This window comes from Lathamus discolor, chromosome 1 (genome assembly GCF_037157495.1).
Source record: "Lathamus discolor isolate bLatDis1 chromosome 1, bLatDis1.hap1, whole genome shotgun sequence".
Lineage (NCBI taxonomy): Eukaryota > Metazoa > Chordata > Aves > Psittaciformes > Psittacidae > Lathamus > Lathamus discolor.
Genome location: NC_088884.1, coordinates 63867808 through 63880935, shown reverse-complemented (window position 1 = coordinate 63880935; position 13128 = coordinate 63867808). Strand labels below are relative to the sequence as shown.

Sequence of the window (13128 nt, the reverse complement as noted above, 5' to 3'; positions counted from 1 at the left end):
TCGGCAGAGGCGCGCGCGCGCACGCACTCACGCACGCACGGCTCTCGGCAGAGGCGCGCGCGCACGCACGGCTCTCAGCGGAAGCGCGCACGCGCGCGCGTGACCAGCGCACACCGACCCCTCCCGTCCCCGGCCTCCCCCCCGCCCACCGTTGGCGGCAGCGCCCCCTGACGGCGGAGGGCGCAAAGGTTTCTGGGGCGGGCCGTGAGGGGGATCTCGGCACCGGGGGGGGTCTTGGAAGCGGCCCCAGCTCGGTATGGCGGCCGCTGTGTCCGGTCCGGAGGTGGCTGCTGAGGGGCAGGAGCCTTTGCTCAGTCCCGGAGAGGCGGACGAGGAGGACAGCGGCAGGTAGGGGCTTGTTCGGTCCTGCGCCCTTTCTGAGGTGGTGAGGCGGCACCCCGCGAGTGACTGGGAGAGCACCTGTGTGTGACGAGCTCCTCTCCGCCCGGTGTGGGCGCTTTACTCCGCCAGGAAAGGCCAAACCTGAGGGAAGCCGCCCGCCCCGGGAGCCGGCATAGGGGGGGCAGGCAGGGCTGCCACGGCGGGGGCTGGTTCCGGCTGTCAGGAACCAACCGCACTTGCTTGGGAAGTTTGTAATAAGCGTGAGACTCGGTTATTGTGGTGCTGAAGTCTCGGAGCCCGCTTCTTGTGTGGGCAGCAGGTGGGCGCTTGGGGCTTTTTCCCTCCTGTCAGGAAAACAACAGGACTTCGAATGTTACACACGGAGGGTGGCTGCTGCCGCCGTCTTTGCTGAAGTGTTCTCGTACTTAGAGTGTATCGCTCGATTTAACCAAAATCTTGAAAGGAACCACACATAGAACGTGTTTGGCTGACTTCTCTCTATGCGTGATGGGCAGTAAGAGAGCAAACTATATTTGGAAACATCATTTATATGGTTCAAGTATAATTGAACCAAAACACTTAAATTGTCTAGGCATTTCCGTACAAATCATTCTCTATTAGCTTTAAAATTGCACATATGCCTAAGTCTATGTAGGACCTATGTAAACATGTTTATAAAACTACGTTCAAGCCTACATAACCTACGTCTGCATCTTTTGGACAGAGACTATTTTATTTAGGATAATTCAAAAGAAGTGAAGAACCATGAAATGTTCTTGCTTCTGAAAAACTTTGTGGATTTTGGAAGGTGCTTAGGAATTTTAGGAAAACAACTTACTGCTCACCAAGTTTGTGACTTTTGTTTTGCAGCCCTTAAAATCTTCAGCAATATCTTTTACACAGTTTTTACAATGCGTAAGTATACAATGTAAAAGAATAGACTGGCCATACCATTTAGTCTAATTGATAGTGGTTCAGGATGGGGTTTTTTTTTTGCTTTAAAGTCACAGTTCTGAGAAGATGTCTAGGGTTTTATGGCTTGTAACACACTTCTGAAAGCATGCACACGATATCTGTGGTGCTCCAAAGTGTCTCTACAAAGAAGCTGCAGAATTGAAGATCTCTTTAGATAAAGATATCTTTGTGTATCATTTGAATGCAGTGATACGTGACAGTGTTTCTGTTGCGGTTTTATTATTTGTCAATCTGGTATTTTTCAGTGAAAAATTAGCCTGCTTTTAATTTTTTTTTTTTTTTTTTATTCATTGCTGTATGGAAGTCTGTTCCTGCATGACAATTCATACAGTTGTGTTGAGAGGTTTGTGAAAAATGTTTTCAGTGTGCTGTAGGAAGAACTAGAAGAGAATCTAATAATGATTTCTTTCTCTCTTGACTTTTGTTTCCAAAACAGGGATGTTGTGGAAACACAAGAGCACTATAAGAGCAGGTGGCGATCCATCTGGATTATGTATCTTACGATGTTTCTCAGTAGTGTAGGTGAGTAAACAGAGGTGGATTTCGATGTTTTTTTCTTAATGTATTCTAGGTTGAAAACACCTGGGTTTCCTAGATTTCAACTACATGGCGTCCTTAATGGTACTGTTCTTTTATACCCTTAAAAAGGTGCACTGACTCTTCAGAAAGTAGACAGGACTAGCAAATCAAACAAAAAGTTATATTTAGTAAGATATGTTAAGTAATGACTAAATGGCATATTAAATCCTTGTGTTACGGCTTTGTTATAGTTTGGGGTAAAATGTAGTGGCACAGAAAAATTATTGCTCAGAACCAAACAGCACAAAGGTCACACTTTTATTATTTATTTAAAAGTGAATCCTCTAGGAAACGAAAATAGAAATAATGCTGAGTTGTAAGATCTTTGTGGGAATGTATCTATTTCACAATGTGTATGAGAGCTTGTTCTCTCCTGTGGGATTTTGCATCTCCACTGCAGAACATGTTACTGTCTCATTCCTAAAGAACTGATCCTGGAAACATGGCTTCAGTTGATTTTTGTCTTCTGGGGGGTTTCTGCCGGCTTAGAAATTGTCTTGAAAACAATAGGATACTTCAATGATTATTTTTTTAATTTGATGACTTACAGTTTCCTTTATAAATGAATATAAATATGTCAGTATATCAAGAAATAATTTTTACTGTGGAAACCTTGTTGTCTTTCCACTGGGAGGAAAAATCCCATGCAGTTTGCTTGGCATTTCGGTATTCCTTCCATAGGAGCTCTTTTGTTTAGTGTGTACACACCTATAAAATGTCCTTCTGTAAATAGTTTTTTCTGTTAGGAGGAATTATCACTCCTTAAAATAAGCATATAATACTTTTTTTTTTTCAGGTGACAGACTGCTGCAGAGTTTTAAACTATAACGCACTTTAAGAGCAGAAGAATGAACTGTAATTACTGTTTCAATAAAGGGAATTAGTGATAAACGTGCGAAATAAAGTAACTTCTGTTGTGTTTTTACTGCATTGCAGGTTTTTCAATTGTAATTATGTCTGTGTGGCCGTATCTCCAAAAGGTTTGTATCTTTTTTTTTTTTTTTTATTAATAAGAATAAAAAATTCTTTCTCAGAAAGTATGTAATCCAAAACTTGGCATTTTCTTTAGGAAAAGAAACAGTAAAAGGAAGTGTGTGGTTATAAGAGACTTTTATTTTATCATCCACTTAGACAGCTTTTCTTATTTCATGTAAAATCTGTCAGCTGATTTCCTTAATTGATAAAGGTACATCATAATCCAGAAATGTTTTTCAATGTAATTTCACTGTTTTCTTGGACAGTGAATCAACAGAAATCGCTTTATATGAATGTATTTGTAGTGTTAAAACATACAGAAGGCTTGGTTGTATTTTGAAAAGGAAAAAGGAAAAGGGAAGCTGAAGGTAGTGTTTGCTCTGTAAATGTCAGATTGTTGCACACAGACCTTTTTGATATTTTTAACAGGGAATTGCCAATGTTCCTTGGTATTGTTTTAAGTTTGGGTTTTTTTATTCCCTCTTTGCTGCATTCTTGTTAAAAGGGGTATAAAAGGTGTATAAAACTTTAATCTGTGCTAGGATTTTACTGCTCCTGAAACTGCAGAAGGCAGTTTCAAATGCAAATTTGGAATAACATATCCTGGGCAGGGTCCTAGAGGCTGGTGCTGAATTCTTGGAGAAGAAAAGAGCATGCATCAACAGCCTCGCAAATCAGGACAGATTTAGGCATGTGCAGAGATTACTTCAGTGATTCCTTGCTCCTGGCATGTAAACTGCTTACCGTACTGCTTATATTTATGTCTACAATCTGTAACAGCAGCAGTGCTGTATGGAAACTGTTTTGAGTTTCTTGCAGGTAAGCCATTTCCAGTCTCAGAAGCAAAGCACTTTTTACTGGGTTTATGCATTGCTGGAGACAGCCAAGGTTTATTTTCCCTAGTCAAAATACGGCATGAAAACAACTGCCTCTGCGAGCTGGAATGGGGTGTTTATATTAAACACTGCACAGTGCCATGCAGACACACCAACTCATTTGGCAATCGCTTAGGTTTGACACTGCATTGCATAGTGCCATATATGCTCAGAATTATGGTGGAGAGTCTTAGATTGTTCAGGTATTGATTCTGAAACAGTTTTGTTGATCTTATAAAATACTAAAATACTTTATCCGTGGCACTGACTAATTTGTTTCTGCAGATTGATCCAACAGCAGATGCGAGTTTCTTGGGCTGGATTATAGCTTCATATAGCATTGGCCAAATGGTTGCATCTCCCCTCTTTGGCTTGTGGTCCAATTACAGGCCAAGGAGAGAACCTCTCGTCATTTCTACTGCTATTTCAGTAGCTGCTAACTGTCTGTATGCCTACGTCCATGTTCCTCATTCACACAACAGATACTACATGTTGGCTGCACGTGCTCTGGTGGGGTTTGGAGCAGGTAACCACAGCACAATTTGCATTTCTGAAAATTCTTAAATCCTATGTCTTGTGTAAGGTAGTTAATGTTGTATTTTAGTACCAGGTTTATCACTATGTGAATGATACCATATTACTTAAAGCAAAGAGTCAGCCAACATTACTTTATAATAAAATTTTATAACTGTGCAGTTATGTGTAAATACCAGAGGGAGTGCTGGGTTTTATATTCTTGCAGAATAAGAGCATAACTTTGTATTTACATGAACACTTTCTTGGTTGTTTGTTTTTTTTTAAGGAAATGTGGCTGTAGTTCGATCATATATTGCAGGTGCCACTTCTCTTATGGAAAGAACAAGTACCATGGCCAATACCAGTGCCTGTCAAGCAGTTGGCTTCATATTAGGACCAGGTAAAGCATCTCTTCTTTTCTCACCTCTAATACTTTTTAGGATGAAACTGGGCATTGGAAGTAGTAATCCTCAGCAGCTATGTTGGGAATCAGGTGTAATTGTGGCTTCTCAGATACTCGTCTACTTTATGGAGAAATGTGTTAGACGTGCTTTGTGTTGTAAAGAGAGAATAGCAGTTTTGTCCTGGACAGCCTGCACTGATTACTTGTGTTCTATAGCTGGAGATTATGATTATCCAATTAGTAGAACTGAAGTGCAGTCTGTATGGTAAAATAATGAAGTGAACATTTAGGGCTGAAAGTTTTTTGTCCAGCTGGTTGTTACTTGTACTGTTGATGGAGGATTAAAAGATATACAGGAACAAAACCTCTGCATTCTTTGTGTGATTTGCATAGAGTATGAGTTTAGGTGATTCCCTTTCCTCATTTGATAGGGACTCTCAGTCTGCTTGCTAACAGTAGTAAGCAAATATTCTTAAAATCTTTTTCTCAGCACCAGTTTAAATTTTAATTAAAAAACTTCCCACAACTTTTTTTCTCTCTACCTTGCCCTTAGCGGGTGGGAGGGTTCAGTCACAGGACCAAAGCTTTCCATGTGGGAGGAAGAGGAAAAAGAGATCAGCTGTCTGCACATGGCAGAGAAAATTAACAATTGGTACACCCAGAAGTCAGTTCCAGTTCATAGAATCATAGAATAGTTAGGGTTGGAAAGGACCTTAAGATCATCTAGTTCCAACCCCCCTGCCATGGGCAGGGACACCTCACACTAAACCATGCCACCCGAGGCTCTGTCCAACCTGGACTTGAACACCGCCAGGGATGGAGCTCTCACAACCTCCCTGGGCAACCCATTCCAGTGCCTCACCACCCTAACAGGAAAGAATTTCTTCCTTATATCCAATCTAAACTTCCCCTGTTTAAGTTTTAACCCATTACCCCTTGTCCTATCACTATAGTCCCTAATGAATAGTCCATCCCTGGCATCCCTATAGCCCCCCTTCAGATACGGGAAGGCTGCTATGAGGTCTCCACGCAGCCTTCTCTTCTCCAGGCTGAACAGCCCCAACTGTCTCAGCCTATCTGTCTTCATACGGGAGGTGCTCCAGTCCCCTGATCATCCTTATGGACCTCCTCTGGACTTGTTCCAACAGTTCCATGTCCTTTTTATGTTGAGAACACCAGAACTGTACACAGTTCTAGCTGTCATGCTGTTATTTATACAGTGTATTTGTATGTAACCAAATAGTTTTCTGGCTGGTTGAGATCCTACTGATATCCATCAGTTTATCTAGAGTAGGATTCTCAAAACATGAAAGTTTTGACAGGTACAGTATTTAAATTTTACTTAACAATTTTGTGTTTATTCTGTATTTTTTCTCAGAATTTCTTACTGACTCCCAGTAATTTCTTAATACAATTGTGTTCTTAAGTTTTTCAGACGTGTTTTACCCTTATTGGAGAAGAAGGAATAACGTGGAAATTAGTTCAGCTTCAGCTGAACATGTATACAGCACCAGTTTTATTTGCAGCTCTCTTAGGAGTTATTAATATTATTCTCTTCTTTTCCATATTCAGGTAATCAGGTCAAAAAAGAAATATTCTACCTTGTTTTAGTGGGTGGCTTGTAACAAACAATATACTGCTCAGAAGAAGTAGTAAGGCTGAAATATGGAGTGTTAAAACTAGAAGCTGCTATTTATTTTTCAGGGTTTCTTCTTCTTTAGTATCTATCTTTTTCATTGAGCTCATAAATTAAAGTGATGTTACAGCTGGAATGTAACTGATGAGAAAAGTTAGAGCTGTTAGATTTTTCACTTAGCCTTGATAGATTTTTAATGTTGAAGTTTTTTGCCTATTTGTTTTCTCTAAACAGAAATAAGGTTAGCTTGTCTGTAGGGTTCTTATTTTCTATGTCTTTCCTTTAAGAATCTCAAGGGGGGATTTTCATGTACTATCCCATTGGTGGCAATGAGGGGAGGGAAGAGATGTACACAGATATGTGATATCCTGCTAGAATATTTTCTTTCTTGAATATCATGGTGTTCACTGCAGTCAAATGTAGACTACACAAATGATGTTTAAAAGAAGTGGGAGAAATTAGAATATAAGATTATGCTATTTAGAATTATTTTAATAAAAAATTGACTCAATAGTAGATCAAATAAATACACGTATTAATTAAAACAGTTCTAAACTTCTAGAGAGCATCAAGTGGATGACATGGGACGACAGTGCAAGAGTGTCAGTTTTGAAGGAGAAGGTATCTACCTTTTACTTGAAAACTTACTCCGTGATTATAATTTATTACATACAAGCATTTAGAACTACTCTAGAGTTTGATGCATTGGGATCTTAAAGTGGAAAATAGGCTATATATCTCTAACTGGTCCAGAAGTTGCTTCATGTCCATGTTGTGTCCATGTGTGTTCATAGTGCTGTCTGGTACCCTGGAGCTGTCTCTTCCAAGAGACAGGATTAAGTGAGTATGGACATTAAAAAGAAATCTCCCTTAATTTCTACTCTTCTGTATCATGCTGAGCAATATTGTTATTACGTATCAGCTTTCACATACGGCATCTTATTTAAAGTTGTATAACTAAATTTGGTTGGTGAGACTGAAGTATGGTAACTACCACATAGTGTAACAGTCATGTTCAATATGTACCCTTTTCGTACACAGTTCAAAAACATTTGTGAGTATCCCTTTCACTTGAAGAATAAAAAGTAAATAAAAGGACATTTTAAACCTTTTTAAAAACCTATGGAAGTCACCTGTTTCAGTATTGTATTAGTTTTCTGATTGAAAAGGGAACTGTGTGCACACCACACATGGGTGTTTTGTGTATGAAAACATATGCCCATGTTAGAGGAGCAAAGGCTGTGTGACAGCGTGGAGAATAGAGAATTCTGCGTGTGTACTTCTGACCTTGCAAGAGGAACAGAAAGTGTTTTGGCTTCTGTCATTACGATATTTAAAGAAGTGTGCTTATTTTGCTGTCACTCAGGACTTGTCAGTCCCAGCATTACAGTGGGAAAACAGATGGTACAACCATTTTGGAAATCATTTTTCCCTTCGTGTGAGAGGAATTGAAGTTCCGACAATTCCATTTTGATTTAAAAACATTATACTTAGATTGTCAATAACTGCCTAGCCACCTACCAACCTGCATGTGAAATACTTAAGAAAGTAAGAAAATCATGACTGTTTGTAACTGGTGATGGTGGAAAAAAAAGCTGAGTTTAAAGTTTAGATTATTCTTTTGTTTTGTTGCAGAAAGTGATGTTCCAGATCAGGATGCAGAAGGAAACATTGACCATGTTGCTGTTGTAGCAATCAATTTTCTTTTCTTTGTCATCTTGTTTGTGTTTGCTGTCTTTGAAACGTAAGTTTGGGTATTTTTTCTCAAAATACTTCTACATGTCATGTAGTTAGACTGAGTATGCATGTAAAGGCTTTTCTGTTGGACTCATTTTCTTGACCGTATTCTTCTTGAATAGAAATCCATTACCATGTGCAATCAAATTGATATATAGTGATATAGAGTAATGAATTAAAGGTCAGTAATAACTAAAAATACATAGCATGCAGTTTTTGGTACATGAAACAATGTAAAAGCTTTTGAAATGGATGCAGACCCATATTCTCAACTTTTTACATGTTTTAAACCCAAAAAAAGTAGTTTAACTCGGGCTGCCTAAAATCTTCAGAGAAAACTGTCTTGAGTACCTTTTTAGTTTAGTTTTGGATAATTTCTCAGTATGGTTCTGACTAGCTTCAAAAGTTCCAGGAATGTTTAAAACAATTATTTGATACTGTATATGCAATTGTATTCTCAGCTGCACTGTTTTACAAGGCTTTTGTTTTTACCTCAAGAGGTATGTTATTCACTCCTAATTTTCCATGGGCAAGAAAATAAGTAAAACATAACTATCATTACCTTAGACTGAAGTATACATCGTTTTTTCAACTTATAAAATATTAGAAGGATGTAAGATTCATTTTTTGAGTTTTTTAAGCTCTAATGTAGTTCTTTTTTTTTAAATAGTATGTCTCTGTCTTAATTGCATTATTTTTAGAAAATTGAGTTCCTAGAGACTGGTTAGTTGCTAAAACTGGAACAGTATTAAATGTTTACTTTTTATACTCACAGGGCCTAGTTTTCATCTATCTCTATTGCTCTTGCTTTGCTTTAACTCCGTCATATTTTCATGAACTGTCAGAAATAAATTAATGATCCTTCAGAGTATGGCTGGTGTGGTACAGTTGTGAACTTTGGTGGGTTTAGTTTTAATAAATGATGTGCATTAGTTTATAACTAGCCTGTATTTTCTGATATTCCCATCAGGAGGAAAGGCTTCTATACCACTGTGTGTGATGTTTGGGACAGTGTAGGTGTCTGCATAAAAGAAGGGGTTTTTTAAGTTAATGTAATTTTGTCCTGTCACTTTAGTATAGCTACTCCATTGACGATGGATATGTATTCCTGGACCAGGAAAGAAGCTGTTTTCTACAATGGAATAATCCTTAGCATGGTTGGCATTGAATCCGTTATTGTTTTCATGGTGGTTAAAACGCTATCTAAAAAGTAAGTTGTTGGAGCTTATTGGAATTTTCTTCCTGATGTTAGCTAAATGTGAAAAGCTTTATGGGAGGGCCAAATCTGCATCACTCTGATCTTTTACTCATTAATGAGGTTGGGTTCACTATGACAATGAAGTATTTCGAATTTTGACGTGGCCATGATGCTGTGGTTGTTCTTTATTCTGTTAACATAACCCCCTTCCTTGTCTGTCTTTTACCCTGGGATCACAAGAAAAACAGATTTCAGGTTACTGTGATTTTGAAATTTTTCTTGCAGGTGTTTTGGCCAAGCATCTTTTCCACAAACCAATGGGCTGCATCGTTAGATCCTTTATAAATTTTACCTTAATTAAATGATCTATTTAATTGTAATTTCATTGTTTGGTAGGACTGGTGAGCGTGCCATACTCCATGGAGGCTTACTGATTGTCTTGGTTGGATTCTTTATCTTGCTGCCTTGGGGGAAAAAGCTACCAAATATCCAGTGGCAAGGTATTCAAGTTTAAGCTATCATCTAGTCTAAACTATCATCAGAATGTGGGAGGGACTTTAAAAAAGCTTTTTATTATTTTGGTTTTTGTTGGGTTTTTTTTTAATGGTGTGCATAACTTACTTTTTCAGAAATAAAGAATAACTCCATTCCCAGAACACCTGCCACTGAAATGTTAATGCCTTTCTGGAGTTTAGAAGCAACACTACTTCCATCCAACCACACAGTAGAACCTGTGGGCTGTCCTGTCACACAGTCCTGGTGCCTGAATACTCCCATGATCTATCTGGCCCAGTATATCAGCTCTGACATACTAATAGGATTGGGCTATCCCGTTTGTAATGTCATGTCTTACACTTTATACTCAAAAATTCTAGGACCAAAGCCTCAGGTAAGCATGATGCCTAAACAATTTATTTCATTTGCTCTCCAAGACTTGCACCCTCTTTATTAGAATGAAGGATCTTGCTAAAATTCATTTTGTCATCAGCCAAATAATTGTATGTTTCAACCAGAGTAGAAGTTTTCAGGACTTTAATCTTTATTAAAACCCAAGGCAACTCCCAAGAGGAACTGAAAAGCAAGGCTTGTACTACAATTTGTGGCAGATCCTACAGTGTGGAAATTTCAGGACAGCTAAGACCAAAGCTTGTGGCTTTCACGATTGTTCTGTAAGAGCCATTTTTGTAACAACCAATTATATATTTGGAATATCAGTACAGAATAATGTTCTTCTTACTAAGTTTATTACATGAAGATAAGAAATACTGTGATACCTCCGGTTTTTGATATTTTACAGTGGTGAAACACATAGCAAACTGATACTGCTGCTTAAAAAAATTTTTCTTCCTTCTTCACCAGTTACCTCATTTTTTTTTTTGGTATGTTATATTTTGCTGTAAGAAACTAAATGCGTTAAGCCAGAATGCCTTCTTACTAGAAAGCTATAGTGCATATAGCTCAGTGGAGTCTTTGAATTAATGCTTAAGAGAAGTTGAGCAGTACTCTTGGAAACAAAGTACTCAGTATCTTCACGAGTTAAGAAAGATAAGCAGTTGCTTAAACACTTCTAAATTTTCCAATTAGGATAATTGGTGGCAATTATTGGGCAGCCCAATAATTCCTGTATCACTAACATAAGCTTTTGATCTTCTGTAGGGTGTCTACATGGGATGGTTAACTGCCTCTGGAAGTGGAGCACGAATACTTGGGCCTGTTTTTGTAAGCCAAATATACACTCATCTGGGACCACGCTGGGCATTTAGCTTAATATGTGGTGTAGTTGTAGTCTCTCTCTTACTCTTGGAGATAGTATACAAGAGACTAATTGCATTTTCTGTCAGATACGGAAGAATGCAAGAAGAGAATTGTTAAATGTGGGCATTTTTTAAAAAAAAGTCAAACCAACCAGAAATAATAATTTATTACTACTTTTTAATGAGGGCTCCCTGACCTTGTTGGCTGTATGCTAAGAACTGTACATGAGTACTTACACATTGACAGAACATGTAACTTGGTCATACCCTAATAGATGGTTATGCCTGCTGCAATGGAGCATTTGTATTCTGCCTTTCTAGCAGCAGAGGAAGAAACGTGAACAAGTGATATGTGTACGTTTGAAGCGTGTACAGTTTAAATGATGTATCTGTGTATGGAATGCAGCTGTGAAGGTCACAGGTTATGTGCATCCTTTCCAGAAAGAAGTAAAAGAAGTATTATCTTGATTCTGTGAATCGGGATTAGTAACTCTTTTCTAACTACAAGATTAGTTGAGTTGTATGCACTTTGTATGGAAACATCACTGCTTCACTGAACCTCCTGATGTTCGGTTTGCTAGCTTGTAAGCACTGGTTAAGCACAAAATGTGTTACCTTGGAAACTGGTACTTGTCAGCACATCTTCTCCAGGATTTCAAATGAAATGTGACAGAATTGTAGAGAAAGGTAGGTGCCTACTTCACAAGCTGCTCATGTGGGATTTGGGTATTTAAGTTGGTGAAGAGCTATTGAAAATTGCAGCCTTAGTGGCTGTTACTTGAACTACAGTGAACCGTATGTGCAGTTTTTCTTCTGCTGTTTTGCTGAATGCCTTTTTATAGCAAGCAATATAACCTGCACAGAGTTGAAATAATGCACAGCCTTTCCTAACTACAAGAAGGAAATACTAAGCGTGATAGTTTACACTTTCATTGCCATTTGAGAGAATGAATGCACTGTGCTGAGCAACCAGTTCATATTAATTACAGAGGACACTGGCTCTTCAGGTGCTGTTACGTGTAGATTTTTTTCCCAATAATATGGTATGAGAAACAGGAATTTACAATGGTTGAATCATTCAGTGTTTATTTTAAAAAGTGAGATTATTTTCTTTCATAATGGGGCCTAAGCTTATCTCTATGGGTTTGTTTTATGTATTTCAATACTACTGGGTAAAAATAAATCTGTAATAACTTCAGTATGAGAGTTGTAGCTGCTGTTTACTGTGTCTAATACTTGATGCTTACCGAATTTAATAAATGTAATTGAGTATTCCTATGTCATCAATTGTTCAAACACTAAACTGAAAAAGGTTATTTCTTTTCATTACTGACAGAAGGGAATCGACAAGTTTTATTCCCTCTGGGGTTTTCCTGCTGCAGAATCACAAAATGCTGTGAGAAAAGACTTTGGTTTTATAAGCATTTCTTTTATATGTCAATTCATAATAAAGGGTACAAGAAATACTGTGTTGGAGTGGTGGAGACAAGCTGCCAAATGAAGTGCTTGGTTTCAGCAACCAAAAGTTCCTTCAGCCATGAGAAACTGGTGAGAAATGCAGTTCTCAAAATGGCTAATACAGGATTGCATATTCTACAGTGCAGTTTGTGCTGAGTGTTAAGACAAACTGTGTATGTCATAGGAGGTTTACTACTGTTGTTCTTCAGGCTAGCTAACTTCCAACTTAAAGAGAATACGCTTTGGTACTTGGAGGGATTGTTTCACCTATAACTTATTTAAAGGGTTAAAGATAAAACTAGATTCAAGCCTCTTCTCTGCAGTGAGTAGCTGTAGAGTACACAATATCTCCACTAACACCCCCCCCCCCAAAAAGAAAGGTAGACGAGGCCCATTAGTATGTTTACATGATTAAGATAAGAAAGCAAAGCTTTAAATTCTTTGGCCATGAGTAGTCTGTATTTTCCTAGGCCAGCTGTGGTTTAAGCTGCGGCTTGGTTGTAGTGGATTATCACCCTGTTTCGTACGAGTTTACTGACTGTTCCTTCTAAACCTTTATGCCTTTCTACTGCCTGTGTCTTAGGCATTCTTCAGCTCTTTGTACCTTCAGCTTGCACATCAAACTAGATTGTGTCTGAAGTCAAAATAAATAATCAGTGTGGTTGATAAATGCAAGCTTC

The 13128-nt window shown here is 38.4% G+C and overlaps 1 protein-coding gene across 4 annotated transcripts; it reads left to right on the top strand.

The window, feature by feature from the left end:
• The first annotated feature begins 68 nt into the window (after window positions 1-68).
• On the top strand, window positions 69-12262 carry MFSD8 (major facilitator superfamily domain containing 8). Of its 4 annotated transcripts, XM_065674474.1 has the most exons (13): window positions 616-661; window positions 1213-1257; window positions 1754-1839; window positions 2833-2876; window positions 4032-4272; window positions 4549-4662; window positions 6093-6237; window positions 6864-6922; window positions 7937-8045; window positions 9114-9248; window positions 9633-9736; window positions 9866-10125; window positions 10893-12262. In XM_065674474.1, exons 3-13 carry the CDS (start codon window positions 1809-1811, stop codon window positions 11106-11108), a joined length of 1458 nt encoding a protein of 485 aa, XP_065530546.1. In that variant the 5' UTR covers window positions 616-661; window positions 1213-1257; window positions 1754-1808; the 3' UTR covers window positions 11109-12262. The 4 variants fall into 4 exon arrangements, with proteins under 4 accessions (XP_065530529.1, XP_065530536.1, XP_065530521.1 ...); XM_065674457.1 differs by lacking the exons at window positions 616-661; window positions 1213-1257 and adding an exon at window positions 69-348 and having other exon boundaries at window positions 4582-4662; XM_065674464.1 differs by lacking the exons at window positions 616-661; window positions 1213-1257 and adding an exon at window positions 69-348 and having other exon boundaries at window positions 9156-9248.
• The last annotated feature ends 866 nt before the right edge of the window (window positions 12263-13128 follow it).